This window comes from Manacus candei, unplaced genomic scaffold, assembly GCF_025592945.1.
Source record: "Manacus candei isolate 608988 ecotype Guabito, Panama unplaced genomic scaffold, ASM2559294v1 h1tg000084l, whole genome shotgun sequence".
Lineage (NCBI taxonomy): Eukaryota > Metazoa > Chordata > Aves > Passeriformes > Pipridae > Manacus > Manacus candei.
Genome location: NW_026138132.1, coordinates 2,110,917 through 2,127,448, shown reverse-complemented (window position 1 = coordinate 2,127,448; position 16,532 = coordinate 2,110,917). Strand labels below are relative to the sequence as shown.

Here is a 16,532-nt window from a genome sequence, read left to right as displayed (position 1 = left end):
ACATGGGCAGTGCCCAAAGCAGCCCCTCTCCCCACAGCCACAGCTGGGTTTTACTCCATGACCACACAAGTCTTTGCTTTCTCAGCTGAAGTCACGAGGAAAAAGGAATTCCAGCCCCTCCATTTACAGCTTTTGCAGAAGGTGTTGGAGTTTTTTTCTTTTTTTTTTTTTCCATGGGTCAGCTAAAGAAAGCAGCAAACACTGATGCCACCCGGGCTGGATCCGGAACTGAGGTACAAAAACAGGGATCAGAGCCCCTGGAGCCACAGTTAGTAATGCAAACAGACTCCTCGATAAACAGGCAATGGCAACAGTGTCCCAGCTCCCATCTGTCCTGGAGATCATCCCACCACCCTTCTCCCTCTCCCAGCTCTCAGTGGAAGGCGTTGCTGGTGGGAGGTGGGACCTTCCCCAGCGAGGGTGAGGAGACCTGGGAAACCTTCTCCGAGGAGCCCTCGGTGTCTTCCACCCCCAGAACGGCGTGGGGGAGAAGCTGGGGGTAGCTGAGGGTCACCAGCTCCCCCTGGAAGGCGGTGTCGTGGTGGTAGGACACCAGCTCGTTGCTGAGGGTCAGCGTCTCCACGGCGCTGCCGCAGCCCAGGAGGGCGGCGAAAGCCCTCCGGAATTCGGCGTTGAAGGCGTAGATGACGGGGTTGAGGGAAGAGTTGGCCCACCCAAACCAGACAAAGGTGTTGAAGACGCTCTGGCCGACGCAGGGAAGCTCTCCTGGCTCGTGGAGGCCGGGCTCGCAGAAGGGCACCACGCAGTTGAGCACGAAGAAGGGCAGCCAGCAGCAGACAAAGACGCCCATGATGACGGAGAGGGTCTTGAGGACCTTGGTCTCCTTCTTGAAGGAGCTCTTCGGGGAGGCTTCCCGAGGGCTGGGGCAGCTCTGGGCGTGTCCCAGGGCCCTCCCCAGGGAGGAGATCCTGCGGATCTGGCGCCGGGCGACGCGGAAGATGCGGGTGTAGGTCACCAGCATGATGGCAACGGGGATGTAGAAGCTGATGAGGGACGAGGAGATGGCGTAGGGCCTGCTGAGCCTGGGAGCGCAGCTCTCCTCCTCCCCAGAGGCATTAAAACCTGGCTGCTTTAACATCCCACGGTCCTTGTGCCACTGGAGCTGCACAGGGACGAAAGAGATGAGGAGGGACAGCAGCCAGGCCCCCCCGATCATGACGAAGGCCACGCGCCGCGTCATCCTCCTCTCGTAGCGGAAGGGGCTGCAGATGGCCCAGTAGCGCTCCAGGCTGATGATGCACAGGTTGAGGATGGAGGCCGTGGAGCACATGATGTCAAAGGCCACCCACACATCACAGAAAGCCCCCCCGAAGGGCCAGGAGCCCAGCAGGTCGGTGGCAGCCCTCCAGGGCATCACCAGCACGGCCACGAGCAGGTCGGACACCGCCAGGGAGACGACAAAGGAATTGGTGACCTTGGAGCGCAGGTGCCTGAACTTGGCCACGGCCACACACACCAGGGTGTTCCCCAGGAGCGTGGAGAGGATGAGGAGGAGGAGTAAGGCTGCTGTCACCACACAGGAGGACAGCTTGGAGTTGCTTTCCTCTGCCCAGCTGGTGTCATTGGTCACGTCTTGCCCATCTCCTCCCGCCGAGGAGTAAATCCCATCCACGGGGACCTTTTTTTCCAGTCCCTGGAGAGGCTCCACAGCTGTTCCAAGTCCCCACCAGTATCCAAACCCCATTCTTACTGCTCCACAGACACCTCAGAAGCACCAGCTGCACTCCAGTCTCACACCCAGCTCAAGGAGAAGTGCTGGAAGCTCTCGCTCCTTCCCAGGTCTCCTGCTGCCAGCGCGGTGTTCGGATTTTCCCTCTTGCCTCCCAGCCCACTCTCCTTTCCCTGCTGCTCCCAGGGGGGCTGGCACTCACCTCCGGGAGCTGGAAAGGCTTTGCTGCAAACCTTCCTCCCTCTCAGCTCCTCTTCATCTCCTGGTGATCCTGTGCCTGCTGCAGAATCCCAGCCTTTCCGTGGCCAGGCTGGGACTTGCTGCCAGAAGCCAGAGGGAATCTGAGCTCTCTCTGCTCGTGCAGATGGACCCTCCCTGCTCACAGACCCGGCTGCTCTTCCCTCTGGTGCTTCCCCACCTCCAGATTTCACTCAGGTGGGATCTGCCTCTGCCCCTGTGAGCTCCAGAGAACCTGCAGTGGACAGGGAGAGTTGCTTGGGAATCAGATCAGAGGATTGAAGGGGCAAAAATGACATTCAAGTGGGATTTGAGGGTCTTCAGTGCAAATCAGCGCAGAAATGTGGTGTGATCTCAGAATAAAAGGCACCTAAATTCACTGCACAGGCACTGAGTCACAGCTCAGACATGGCCCTGATCCCTTCCTGAGCTCCTCCCTGTCCTGAGCTGCCCAGCTGCAGGTGCTGCAAAAACTGGCCTCTGCTTTCCACTGCAAAATTCCTTCCAGGGGGGAATAAAAAAAAAAAGAAAAAAAAAAGAAGAAAAAAAAAAAGGGGGGGGGGAAATCACACAGACAAAATCTTGTACAAATCTGGAAGTGTTTTTTGGGGTTTGGTTTTCATTTTCCTGAAACTGTCACACCAAAGTTTCAGTTTATTCAGGGGAGGTTACGTGTGGGACCCCTGAGGGTGCTGAACACCACCTGGGTAAGCTTTTAATTAAGTGTGATCATCAAAGGTGTGCCATCACCGTGGTGCTGCAGAGCTGGGGGATGCTCTGGAGGAACAGGCAGGGAATCCCCCCTAAAACCACTGCTCCTCCTCCCCCACAAAGCTGAACCCCAGACTCACAAGCCATCGGCTCTGCAAGACTCTCCCCTCTTACCTCAGGAGGAAAACCACGGGGTTAGGAGCCAGCTGTGACCTACTAAGGCTCAGTTTAGCTTTGGAATCCAGCACTTTGTAGCCACTCTGCAGAAAAAGGGCTCATTTGATCAAGAAATGTCCTTCAAAAAAAGTCATTTGATCAAGAAATGTCCTTCAAGAAAAGTCATTTGATCAAGAAATGTCCTTCCCAAGGCGTTCCCTTGAGTGCTGCCTCTGGGGCAGCTGCTTAAACGGGGACCTGCTGCTGAGAGGAGCCTCACTGGTGCCCTGGCCAAGGTGGGAAAGGGCAGCCCGAGGTTTGCAGATGACCCTGGACACACAGGGAGGCAGCTCAGCATTAATTCCCTCCCCGTTCCTTAATTCCCCCTGAGCCTGGCCGTGCCCAATCCATGCCCTGGGGCTCTCCCTGCCCCTTCCCCGCTCCTGGAGGGAGCAGCAGCCAAACCACACACACAGAGACACTCGGATTCCATCCCCTGACCCCTCGACCCGGCGTTCGCAGGAGCCCGGAGGGAGCAGGAGCTGCCCGGGAGCGATTCCCAACCAGGGCGCGATTATTCCCTGGAATAATCGCAGCCCCCAAAGCAAACCCCGCGCTCGGGTGTCCCCGACACTCGTTGCCAGCACGTCACGGCATCGGCTGGCCGGGGTTTTGTTTAATTAAAGCCTCATTAGTTCCACCGTCTGCAGCCCGCGCCTGCCGAGGGCCGATCCCAGGGAGAGCGGCTAGATGGCACCAGGAGATGGTTCATGGATCAGCGCCTTCCCTCGGGAATTCTGGGGAGAAATTCCTCCCCAGGGCTCCTGCAGAAAAGCGCGGAGCTGTGGCAGGGCAGGGTGAGGTTGGAGCTCAGGGAAAGGTCCTTCCCCCAGGGGTGGTTGGGCACCGAACAAGCTCCAGAGCTGCCGGAGCTCCGGGAGTGTTCGGATGATCCTCTCGGGACAGGGTGGGATTGCTGGAGTTGGATCAATGATCCTTGGGGGTCCCTCCCAGCTCAGTCATGATTTCATGACTGCCCAGGACCCTGGCAGAGCACTAACCCACACTGTCCTCTCTGCCCCAAAGGGCATTTTCCTCCTAATCCCTGCACTGGACACGAAAATTTGGGGGATCTAAGGGAGGAGCAGCAATGGCAGGTGACCTGGCACACAGCAGAGTTTTGGAGTGGGAGCTCCTGGCACATTTAGGTGGCACCTGGGAAGCCATGAGGCATTCCAGGAAATCATTCCTCGAGGCACAAGGCAGCTCCTCCTCCTCCTCCTCAGGAGCTTCCAAATATAGAATCATAACACTGTTAAGGTTGGAAAGGCCTTTAAGACCATCAAGTCCAACTGTGAACTCAACACTGCCAAGGCCAGCACTGAACCACATCCCCAAGTGCCACATCCATGGTTTTTTAACAATTCCAGGGATGGTGACTCCACCACTGCCACTGTGCCAGGGCTGGACATGGTTTTTTTCCCAATATCCAATCTAAACCTCTCCTGGCACAACCCATCTAAGAAAGGACCTCGCACACAACTTGGGCTGGAGCAGAATTCCAAAGCTGGGCTGGTGGGGGAAGATGGGATGGGAAGGGATCCAATTTATCACCCAACTCCTGCACATCTTGGAGTGCACCTAATGCAGAAATCACTGTTAATTCTGCTGTCACAGGCAAACAAACACAGGCTCGTGCTCACAGACAGCTCCTCTGCCTGCAGGACCAAATCTTCTCCACAGATAAAACTGTTCAGTGCTTTATATTATAATAAACAGTTGCTACATTCCCTTTTTTTTTTTTCAGCAGCTATTTTTTTTCTAAGACTCGAGTTAAGTACTATTTTAAACAGCACTCCAATCTGATAATATTTCAGTTTGGTGGCAATTCAGCTCTAGGTTTTTATATTTAATTTCCTCACCCAGCACGACGCTGCCCTTGATTTCCTTTCCCTGCTGTCTCACCAAAATACACTTAAAAATTCTCCATTCAGCCATCTTGATTACATCCCACTTTGCATCAAAGGAAGAAAATTACCAGCCACTTGAAATCAAGCAGCAGCTGCTCGGGTTTTAACTCCAAAATGCCTCTTCCAGCATGGCTGGCACAGGCAGATGCATCACAGAATCCCAGGAGAGTGGTTATTCCTGCAGGAATCCCTCTGGACTCGCAGAGAAGGGACAAGTCCTGAGAGCAGGGGAGAAATGAGGGGTTTGAAAAGCAAAGATCCAGGTTTGAAGCAAGGCCTGAGCCCTGCAAAAAAAAAAAACCCATGAGAGCTCTCCAACGTGCCAGCTGGGGTCAAAGCCAGAGGAAATGGGATTAACAGCCTGGAAATTCAAAGCTTCCTTCAGGCATCGGGGCATCAGAGGGAAGGAGGAGTAATTTGGTTTGAATTTACACACCAGGTTACTCCATTTAGATTGATTTTCTCTAGGCAGAGGGTAAACCAGCCCCAGGCTCCCAGTCTGTGCTGCTTAATTCCAATTAGAACAGGTAAAAACTGGCCCAGGATCAGCTTTTGGAACTGTTTGGTCCAAAACCAGGGGGTTAATTAGGAGAACTGACTTCCTGGCACAGCAGTTTCCTCCATGGGCAGAACAGGGTGGTTTAGGCAAAGGACTGTGACCTGTGTGAGCCTTGAAACTGCAGGTTTGGGGTGCACAGTGGGGAAAAAGAAGTGGAAAGATAAGAAAAAGCAGCAAGTCTTTCCCAAATGGTGCTAGAAATGAAGGCTGTCCAGCCCAAAAACCAGCACAGGCTACTCAGTGGAAACAAGACCAATTATTAAACACTGGTGGGCTTTTTTAAACACAGAGAAAAGACTCAGGGAAATCACTCTGGTAGAGCAGTTGTTCAGTTTGGGTTTTGGCAAAACAGCCCAGGGATGGGCTGGGATTTCAGCAGCCAGGTTTCACAGGGGCAGCAGCTGGAACAGGGAAAGCACCGAGGGTACAGGATGGGTCCTCCCCTCCCCTTTATTTACAAGTAGGCAGAAAACACAGAGGTTTTTCTCCTGTTTACTTCCAAAGGAAAGGAATACAGAGCTTCAAGTCATTTTACATAATTCCATGTACAGCCTGGGTGAACTGTGAGCTGGATCCAGGACACCTTCCCTGGCAGAGCCTGCACTCGTGAACAAAGTGACAGTGGAGCCCCAGCCCAGGCAGCACCCTGGGGACACCTGCAACCTCCCTCCCTGTCCTCTGGGGCTGAAGCTGGGTGGCAAATAAATAATTCAAGGGATGTGGGAAGTCCAGCCCTGGTTCCCATTCCCCCAGGCCCCCATCCACAGGGATGTTGGGACAAGAGGCAGTTTGTGGAAGTGCTGAGGGGGATACATTCCGAGTCAGGGGGAGGTGCAGGGAGGGGAGGGCTGGTTATCCTTCAGCAGGCAGCCAGTCCCTCCCCTGCCACACACACAGGCTGTGCAGAGAGCCCAGGGAAGAGCACATTCCCCTCCTGGAAGTTCAGTTGTTCGGGGATCAGGATTCCTGCTCTTCCACGTGCACACACGAGGGATAAAAAAGTGACCTGCAAAAGAGGAGGGGGCAGAGGCAGCCCCCAAACCAGCTGCAGTTGGTGTGCTCAGGGGGGGTTGTGCATTAAAAACATTCAGAGAGTTTGGGGTTGGGGCTTTCTGGTACCACAGAACCTCAGGGGATTGCAGGAGCAAGGCTGAAGGCAAAGGCAAGGCTGTGAAGCTGCACTCTCCCAGAGGGGGAACAGTGCATCCCTTCTCCTCACCCCCAAATCACTCCAGGGGAACCCCCAGCACATCACCCTGCAGCTCTCAAGGAGTTTTCCTAACAGGGGAGATAAAAAAAAAAATCGGCAAACAGCTCGAATTTCAAGTAAGAGCAAGCAGAAAAGTTGGATTAACAGCAACCCCCAGCCTTTGACAGGGCCTGAAACTCCTCCACCGAAATCTTTTGCAGGTCTCCCTTTTAAGGCCTTAATGTCATTACAGAAAGAGGAATTCTTTTGTCTTGTGCTTGCAATCGCTGCCCTGTAGGAGGAGCAGCAGCCAAATCTCCTACAAACGTAACAGTTACAGTGTTTAGTTGTCCACGACCGTGCAAAGATACACACAGGGAGGGGGAGAACTATCACCGGGTGTTTTAAGCTTGTTGCAGGAACGTCAAGGTCGGGATTTATGTGCTAAGTGTTCGAAACAACCACACAAAGCAGCCAAATGTTGAGCAACTGCAACACTGCTGCAACTCAGGATCTCAACATCAGCCACAGCAAAGGAAGAGAAATAAAAATAAAATAAAATAAAATAAAAAATAATAGAAAAAAAAACCAACTCAAAACCAAACCAAAACTGAGCACTGTTATGGACACAGAAGAGTTTATCTTCACTGGAATTGTATTCCCAGGAGGGAAGACTGGATGTCAGAGCGACTTGGGGTCACCAGTCAGGTTGAGACCAGTGCAGATGTTGGCACAGAGATGACAAACACCAGCTGGGGCCAGTTCCAGAGTGGATTGTCATGGCAGGAGATCCTGTTGCTGAGCAAAGTGATATCCATGGAGAGGAAGAGAGAGTGACTCCTCTCCTTAGAAGTTCTAGTCATGAGTTAAGGAACCTTAAGACAACTTCCCAAACAGCAGCAACAGGATTCTGTTGGGTCTTCAGAGATTCAGTCCCAGAGCTGTTTTGGGTTCAGAGGAAGCAGCTGCAGCCTTTTGTGCCAAATCTGTAAAGAGAATTGCAACAGAAAGGGGTCAGGTTTTATCAACCACATCCACAACCAACCAGTAAAATTCCAGAGTGTCTCAGCACTTCACTGCTCTGCATTCTCTTGGAAACACGTTTGACAAGGGATGCTCTGAAAACTGGGATTATCAGCTGCCCAGATAGGAAGAAAACTACATGGACAGTCCTGTGTAATTGTTCATCAAGAGATTCCTCCAGACAGATCCAGGGAAAGTGCAGCAAGCAGTTCGAGCCCACAAGCTCTGGTCACTCACTGCTGCTAAATTTTGGAATATCCTGAGTTGGAAGGGACCCAAAAAGATCATCAATAAATAATATTATTTATTTATCAATCTTATTGTTTATTTACTTATCAAGAAATAAATAAATTCAAGCAGACCTCAAACCTGTACCACATAAGACACAGCCAGCATTGTAGGACAGGGAAGATGCCCACTGCCTGACAATTTATCTAATTTATCCCTTTGAACACTGCCTGCCTTTGTTAAATGAGGATGAAAAATTAATCAATCCAAGCAGCAGCTCCCTCCCAGAGCCTTTTCCTTTTCCCTCCAGCCCATGGCAGAATTCCTAGCAGAGGGCAGTTCTTTTAAGACTCAGACTTTAGTTCTGCTAAACATCTTTTGCTCTGCAAGGCTGCCCCAGGTCCCCCCAGGGCCTGCTGCCATCCCTACCTCCATCACAGACTGTCAGCTTCTCCAGCTCAGCTTCCAACTCAGCATCAGAAATGGGGGGATTCAGCACCTTCTGGGGGACAGGAGGCAGATCCACAGGCTCCTTGGTCGAGTCCTGGAGGAGACTGTCCAGCTCCTTCTCCAGTTCCTCAGTGTCCATCTCTGCTGGTGAAAGAAAACACTCAGATCCAAGAAGAATTAACCCAGCACAGGTGGAAATCTGAGTGAAACCCAGGTATTATTGCTCCCAGCCCTTGCTACTCGTGAGGAACTTCCTGTGCTTCCTCTAAAGGTCTGAAAAATCCAGGGCTGATTTCAGGGAAAAGGATTTCTCCCATCAGAAAAACCTCTGCACGGAGGCCAAGGAGTGTTGGCACATCCCAGCAGAGACAAACAAGCTGCAGCAACACCCAGGCCAGAGGAAAAAGCTCCTCACTTCAAAAACAAAGCAGCAGCCGCTCTAAAAATAGAGTTAAATCAACATTACACAACTCAGAGCTGAGATCCAGCAGCAACTGGAGCCTACAAGGGTTTGGAGAGGCCCAAATCCCAGTTTGCAGGGAAAGGAGGACAGCAGGGAAGGGAGGAGCAAAGGATAAGAACCCCAAGACATACCCAGGCCATTGATCCCCACTCCAGCCAGAGTCTGGGCTACTTCATCTTGAGTGTCACAAAGCTGAGGAAAAACACACAGAGTTGGATGTAGAATATGAACTTCTGCCTTTGTCAAAAGCAGAAATAGCAAAAAGAATTCAAAAGTTGACTTAAAAGCAGCAGAACACTTCCATCATGACTGGTTTTTCACTGGCAAAAGGAATAACAGGAAGATTATTTAATAAAGTGCTACAAGGCCAAGTGGGAGATTTGAGGATCAAACCTGAATCACAATTTCACAGTAAAAGTAAAAAAAACCAAAAATCCTCTCATTTGAGCTTTTTCACATAAATAATGAGTTTATATTGCAGCCTAGCTACAATATTATTATATATAATAATGTTATATATATTAATATAGTATTTATTATTATATTAGCTACAAAATGAGGAAGCTGAAGTCCAACACAGCTCAGCTACAACACTTTGCAGCCCCTCAGCTCATGAGCTGAAGCCACAATTTGAGCTGACACTGCTAAAAACCAAAAATTAATCCTTTGCTGTTTTTCACACCAGCTTATGCAGACAGATTCATTTTAACTCACTCAGAATTAACTCCTCTCCTTTCCCTCACTGAACTGCACAAGATGATGGGTCAGGCAGCTGTTTTATGCCTGTAGTTGCATTCCAGCTTCCAAGGGTTTGACTTATATTTCTTTTTTAAACACACCTGAACATTTTCTAGGAGAGCTGTGTGCTTGCCCAATACTGCTGAGCAAAAAAAACCACAAGAAATGTACAGATTTAATGTAAATACACAAAATCAAACCCACAGTTCTCTGCAAATCTCTTCTTGCTGAGCTCTGAGATCAAAATTGAGTCAGTTTGCTTTGGTGACATAAAGAAACTACACTGCACCAGAAGCCTCAGCATAAATATCTGGGTTTAATTAATTCACAGGCTTGTTCCAGTACCTCTTGGATCTGATCCACCAGGTTCTCTGCCCTCTCCACAGTCACATCCTTCATGGACAGCTTCAGAGCTCCCACCCCAGCCTGGTAGGCATTAAACACCTATAAATGAAAATACAGAAGAGAAAGAGATGCACCTTGCTGACAAAGAACAATCAAGAAGCTTCTCCCCAGACCCTCCAAGAAACATCAAAGCAGAGAATGGAGCCAGGAGAGGGTTTACCAGGAATAAAGTCCCACCCCTCAGAGATCACTGAAGCAGAGAATGGAGCCAGGAGTGGGTTTAATCAGGGGGATACTCCAGGAATAAAGTCCCAGCCCTCAGAGATCATCAAGGCAGAGAATGGAGCCAGGAGCAGGTGTAATCAGGAGGATACTCCAGGAATAAAGTTCCAACCCTCAGAGATCACTGGAGCAGAGAAGAGCCAGGAGTGGGTTTAATCAGGGGGATACTCTGGGAATAAAGTCCCACCCCTCAGACACAGGCTCTGCCAGGCAGCTAAAGCACCAGGAGTGAGAGGAGAGGGGCTGAAGTGAGAAGCACAAGATAAAAAGGAGCCCAGTACCATCTGGTCGGTCTGGGAGGCGTAAATCCGATCCAGGATTCCCTGCACTGCATCCAGCTTGGAGTGCAGCTCCTCGATGCGCCGCTCCGTCCTCCGCTTGGACTTCAGGCACCTCAGAGCCTGGGGGAGAGACACAGCTTGGGTCACAAGCCAAACACAGGGGGAGCTGTTAGGACATGTTTATACACAAATATGAAGAGTCTTCAAGTCCCTGAGTTTATTCCCACTATGAGAAAACTTGGAGGAAGCTCTAAAAGACGGGGGACAAACAAGTGTCCTCCAGGGGTTCACTCAGGTATTCCTGGATCACTGCTCAGAAGCAGAGGAGTCTTGGATTCCTACTTTGGAAAGGTCCAGGCCATATTAAAATATGCCAGTTGGCACCTGCAACTGCTCAGATTCCTGGTGGCTGACGTCCCCTTCAAAAAAAAAAGCAAATCCGGGGGGTTTTCATGTTGATTAAAAAAAAATTAGCATGTTGCATTATACAGGAAAAAGCAGAGGAAGATTGTGAAATATGTAGTAGTGTTGGTGCAAATTTTGTTCAGAAATCACAGTGGTCTGTGAAGGAAAAAAAAAAATCAACTGCCAAATAAAAAAATATTAAAGAAGAAAAGGGCGAGGAGTTGGACTTTGATGATCTAAGTGGGTCCCTTTCAACTCAGGACATTGAGTGAAAGTGTCATAAAAAAGCCAGCAATCCCTGAGGCACACACACACCAGCTGCTTTGAAGAGTTATCTCCATTTCCCTTCACTCTGGATAAAAATATCCTTTTCTTCACCTTAAGGAGGCTTCAGAACCACCCCTTCAACCCACAGTGTCTAACTCTGGTCGTAATCTGCAGATATGGACCAGCTCCAAGGACAACTCCCTTGCACTTCCACTCACCAATTGCTTTTTCCCAGCTCTACAAGCACTCCGGGCATCCTCTTTACACCTGGAAGATTCAAGAAGGAAAAGAAACTCATTCCTTTGCCAGCAGTGATTTTACAAAGCAGAAACCACCCTCTGTGCCTTGCTCTGATCCTGAGGTGACCAGTGAGGGTGCATTTGGGATACAACCACCCTTAAATGGTTGCTGATTGCCAGAAGGAGCCCTTGAACGCATTCCAAATCTTGGCAAACATTCCTCACACCCATTCACTGCACCTTGTTTTCATGGGGATAGGGAACAAAGACTGGGAAAGCTGCCCTACCACAAGGCTGGGACACAAACAGGAAAAGAACAACACAGAGAAAGCAGCTTCTAATTATGCCACAGAGTTCTACATCACACAGACGTTGTTCCCCACCACCCTTCCCCAAAAATTACTTCTCTGCTTCCTGGGAAAGGGACTCCACCTTCTGTGACAGCAGCTGCTCACTCTGCATCAGCTGGTACACCCCGATGTCCACGTCGTTCATCGGGGACACCTTGGCGTGGAGACCTCGGGCAAACTTCACGATCTGCCAAGAGAGCCACAGGCTTGAGCTCCCAAAATCCCTTCACTTGGAAGCGAGGAAAAGATGCTCTCCCACTCCCAGTTTAAGCCTTGTTGTGGAGTGATGAGGATGCCCCAGTCAGCACGGGATCTGACATTAAACCAGGTAGGATCGAGGAGCGTCAGCGTGAAAGCAAAAAGCCTCAGTGGGGCACCCCGAGGATTTAAAGCTGTCCTGGAAGTGGATGGGAATGTCACACTTCCAAGGGCTTCAGGACACTGCAGGAAAACATGCAGTCTCAGAGCTGAGAGTGCCTGTATCTAGGTACTGACAGAAAAACCTCTTCACACAGAATGGAATTCCAGGCTGACTCCAGTGGCACGGACTGATTTTACTTTGGATAACCGGGAACAATCAACCTGCAGGCAGATCAGACCTAACAACTTTTCAGCTCTTAAATTAAAAAAAGAAACGTTAAAAACGTTGGAAGAACCTGTCACACAAGAATGAGGATTTCCCCTCACCTACAACCCTGTTACAGAGCTGGAGAACACGGAATTTACCCCTTCCAGACCCAGAACACCCTTGTTCCACCAATAAAGTTTTCTTTCCAGGCAGATGGGATGCAAGACAGGGGTTATACCACCCAAAAGCAGTCACCTTGACCCTGTACCTTCTCTCCATTCTGTTCCAGGATCGTGACCCTCTTCTCTTTTTGCAGCTGGAGCAGCAGCAAGTAGAAGGTCCTTTCATCTGGGCACACACTGGCACAGAGGGACTGGAGCTCGGAGAGGGCGACGACGGGGTGAGAGGAGAGCGCAGAGTTCTGATAGAGGCGATAAACTTCCTCTGCCTTCTCCTGCAAGGACAACAGGGATACAGCTCACACTGCTCCTCCCACTCCTCCCACACACACTGGAGGTGAAAACTTGGGACAGTTCCTCCTTTGGGCCACGGTGACTTTCAGAATGAACCGTGTGAAACTTCCCAAGGCAACTGCAGCGCTTTGAAAATAATCCAGCTGGCCACGGAAGCCAAAACTACACCATTTCCATCCCCTGAAACGCTGTGGGATAGCACAGGGACCACACAGGCAAGAAGTTGGCTCCACCTGCACTTCCTGGAAATCCCTCCCCTACTTAAACTAAATTAAAATTATTCCCTTTAAAGATTTCCTGCATTTCTGCCGGGCACAGGAATTTAGACCCCACTTGCAACAGCAGCAAGTCTCGGGGTTCATTTTTAGTAACACAGAGAGAAAAGGGGCTGTGACAGGATCCAAGGGTTCTATTCCCATGGGAAAGGCAAGCTGAAAGCACAGGCTCTGAGTGACAGAGCAGGGAAATGCCCCGGGAGTGGGGCTGGAGGGGACACAGGACTGACAGGCAGCAACTGCCCCATCACCTGTCCCTGCCCAAAGCAGATGGATGTCAAGCTCCTCTCGTGTCCTGCACAGGAGTGAACTCCAGCCTGGGATTTACAGCAGGCTCACAGCACAGTGCTGGCCTTCCTAGACAAACAGGGAATTCTGCCCCTCCCCTGTTCTTGGAGGTCAGTGAAAACTCACTATCACAGAACCATGGAATGGTTGGGGTTGGAGGGACATTAAAGATCATCCAGTGCCACCCCCTGCCATGGGCAGGGACACCTTCCACTAGCCCAGGTTGCTCCGAGCTGGCCTTGGACATTTCCAGGGATGAAGCAGCCACAGCTTCTCTGGGAATTCATCCCAGCCCCTCCCCACCCTCACAGCCAAGGATTCCTTCCCGATATCCCATCTAACCCTCTGGCAGTGGGAACCATTCCCTGTGTCCTGTCACTCCATCCCTTGTCCCAAGACTCTCTCCAGCTCTTGGAGCCCCTTTAGGCCCTGGAAGGGGCTCTCAGGTCTCCCTGGAGCTTTCCCTTCTCCAGGAGAACCCCCCCAGCTCTCCCAGCCTGGCTCCAGAGCAGAGGGGCTCCAGCTTTTGGATCATCTTTATTATGTTAGTTTGAAACAGCATCTATAGATCTAAATTACTTCTTATCCCCAAATTACTCCATCCATCTCTCTCCAGGCTTTTCAACACCTCAGGGACACAAATGAAGCTCTACCCAACTCCTTCCCAGCACATAAAATGACTCCTGGTTTTCCTGGAGATGCATAACCTCGGGAATGCTCTCGACAACACTCACCTGAAGCAGCTCCACGTAAATCAGAACCTCCTCTTCCTCAGGGATTTTGCTGTCCCCCAGGACGCTGGAGAGAGTCCACTTGAGGGGCTTCAGGATGAAAACTCCCACACCCCAGGAGATCCAGCTGCTGTCTACACTGGCCATGAAGTCTGACTCCCTCTGGAGCTTCCCACGTCTAGGGAAAAGATATTCACGTGGAACTGAACACAGCCAGTCTAAACCCTGGACATCCTGTACATCCCCAGCCCCAGGTCCAGCTGAAGTTTGAGATCTCCCTGCAGGGCATGGAAGGACATGGAGGTCTCCACTCCTCCCAGGCTTCCTCTGGACCCAAAGGATGTTTTGTTTACTATATTTCCAGGTTGTTTGTGTTTACTGTTTTCCCAGTTTCGCGAGTTTCTCCCAGTTTCCTGACTCCAAACCAATGAAGCACCACACAAGGAAATCGATGGTGAGGGCCAGTTTTTGGAAGGGGCAACTGGTAATTCCAGGATACTTCAATTCTGTGTTAAACTGCAGTTCTCAGATCTAGTGATTTTGATATCACAGACAGAGCTGCTGCTGTTCTGAAATCTCTTCAAGCCATCATTCCCTGGCTCTAATGTCATCACACGAAACACCTGGATGCAAACACCAGTTTGTCACATCCCCAGTGCCACGGGCAGCTGGGGCACCACAACAGCGGGGTGAGCTCCTCTGACTCCCTGCCAAGCTTTGCCTCGCAAATTCCCCTGACTCCCTGTTCACAGAACCCTGGAACGGTTTGGGTGGGAAGGGAGCTGAAAGATCAGCCAGTCCCACCCCGTGCCCTCCGTTCTGGGGCTTCTCATCTTTGTCCCTGCGTCCCCCAGATCCAGGCAGGAGCAGCCTTGTCCCCTATGCCATGGAATAACGGAATCCAGGAATGGCTTGGGTTGGAAGATCATCTCATTCCACCCCCTGCCATGGGCAGAGACACCTTCCACCAGATCAGGCTGCTCCAACCTGGCCTCGGGCACTTCCAGGGATCCAGGGGCAGCCACGGCTTCTCTGGGCAACCTGTGCCAGCGCCTCGCAGGGCAGAATTCCCGACACCCACGCTGGCACAGGGATCTCTCCCCACCCGCATCCATCTCTCCCTACGCCCCCCCTTTCCCCGCCGGCCCCCCTTTACCTGAGCAGCTCCCTGAGGACGGTGCCCAGCCCCAGCGGGACGCTGCCCCGCCGCTCGAAGCCGTTCTGCAGCTCCCGGAGGCAGGTCCTCACCGCGCCCCTCCTGCGGCCGCGGGCCAGCACCAGCCCGACCCAGAAGGCCATCTTGCTGTCCCACTCGGTGCTGTTCACCTCGCGGCTCTGCTTGAAGGCCGAGAACAGGAAGGCCATGCGCTCGTCGTCGCTGTCCCACTCCGGGGGCAGGTCGCCGGCCGGGGCGGGCCCAGGGGGGGCCCCCCCCGGGCTGCACATCTACGCGAGCCCCCGGCTCCGGCCGCGGCCTCCGCCCGGCCCGGCCGCCCGCCCGCCTCAGGGGAGCCGCGCACGGCGCCTGCGCGGGGACAGCGCCACCCCTCCGGCGGCACTTGGTACGGCCCGCGCGGCACCCCCTCCCAGAGGGAGCGGTGGTACGGCCCGGGCAGGACGGGCCCAAAAATCCCCCGGGGAGGGCAGAGAGTGACGTCATGCGTGACGTCATGTGTGATGTCACCGCGGGGGTTGGGGAAGTTCTGCAGGATGGGGACTGCGTTTGGGACTGCTTGGGAATATATTTTTATATATATATATATATTCCCAAGCAGTCCCATATATATATTATATATATATTTTTATATATATATATTCCCAAGCAGTCCCATATATATATATTATATATATATTTTTATATATATATATTCCCAAGCAGTCCCATATATATATATATTATATATATATTTATATATATATATATTCCCAAGCAGTCCCATATATATATTATATATATATATTTATATATATATATTCCCAAGCAGTCCCCTATATATATATTATATATATATTTATATATATATATATATTCCCAAGCAGTCCCATATATATATATTATATATATATTTATATATATATATATTCCCAAGCAGTCCCATATATATATTATATATATATTTTTATATATATATATTCCCAAGCAGTCCCATATATATATTATATGTATATTTTTATATATATATATATTCCCAAGCAGTCCCATATATATATTATATATATATATTTTTATATATATATATATTCCCAAGCAGTCCCATATATATATATATATATTATACATATATATGTATATATATATAAATATATATATAAATATATATATATATATATACGTACATATAGTCACAGTAGTATAATAATCGTTTCTGTTGCTCTTGTTATTATCATTGTTATTATTCTTTGTATTGTTCCCCGTATATAATATATTAATTATTTATTATCTATCTATATCTCTATATCTATATTATATCTATAATATTTATAGATATATAATACTGTGACTACATATATATAGTGTCACAGTATTATAATAATAATTAGGGTTTTTGCTCTTATTATTATTGTAATTATTATTGTTTTTCCCATATATAATATATTAATTATATGTTAAATT

At 50.0% G+C, this 16,532-nt stretch overlaps 2 protein-coding genes across 3 annotated transcripts; both read right to left on the bottom strand.

Annotated features, from left to right (window-relative positions):
- Positions 1-373: 373 nt before the first annotated feature.
- Positions 374-1,747, bottom strand: LOC127482036 (D(1) dopamine receptor-like). Its single transcript, XM_051811967.1, has one exon. It carries the CDS (start codon positions 1,703-1,705, stop codon positions 374-376), a length of 1,332 nt encoding a protein of 443 aa, XP_051667927.1. The 5' UTR covers positions 1,706-1,747.
- A 4,052-nt stretch (positions 1,748-5,799) lies between these two features.
- CHMP7 (charged multivesicular body protein 7) lies at positions 5,800-15,436 on the bottom strand. 2 transcript variants are annotated; one of them, XM_051811876.1, is made up of 10 exons: positions 15,075-15,436; positions 13,922-14,096; positions 12,420-12,605; positions 11,637-11,770; positions 11,213-11,261; positions 10,323-10,442; positions 9,760-9,858; positions 8,808-8,868; positions 8,193-8,357; positions 5,800-7,498 (listed from the first exon to the last, which is right to left on the bottom strand). In XM_051811876.1, exons 1-10 carry the CDS (start codon positions 15,362-15,364, stop codon positions 7,434-7,436), a joined length of 1,344 nt encoding a protein of 447 aa, XP_051667836.1. In that variant the 5' UTR covers positions 15,365-15,436; the 3' UTR covers positions 5,800-7,433. The 2 variants fall into 2 exon arrangements, with proteins under 2 accessions (XP_051667836.1, XP_051667837.1); XM_051811877.1 differs by having other exon boundaries at positions 8,193-8,354.
- Between the last annotated feature and the right edge of the window lie 1,096 nt (positions 15,437-16,532).

Excerpts from the sequence above, each read along its gene's own strand:
- LOC127482036 (XM_051811967.1), bottom strand. The coding sequence starts at position 1,705 with ATGGGGTTTGGATACTGGTGGGGACTTGGAACAGCTGTGGAGCCTCTC.
- CHMP7 (XM_051811876.1), bottom strand. The coding sequence starts at position 15,364 with ATGTGCAGCCCGGGGGGGGCCCCCCCTGGGCCCGCCCCGGCCGGCGAC. Across the intron at positions 12,606-13,921 it reads TTTACGTGGAGCTGCTTCAG|GAGAAGGCAGAGGAAGTTTA; the intron begins GTGAGTGTTGTC and ends TTGTCCTTGCAG. Across the intron at positions 11,262-11,636 it reads CTTTCCCAGGAAGCAGAGAA|GTGTAAAGAGGATGCCCGGA; the intron begins GTAATTTTTGGG and ends TGAATCTTCCAG.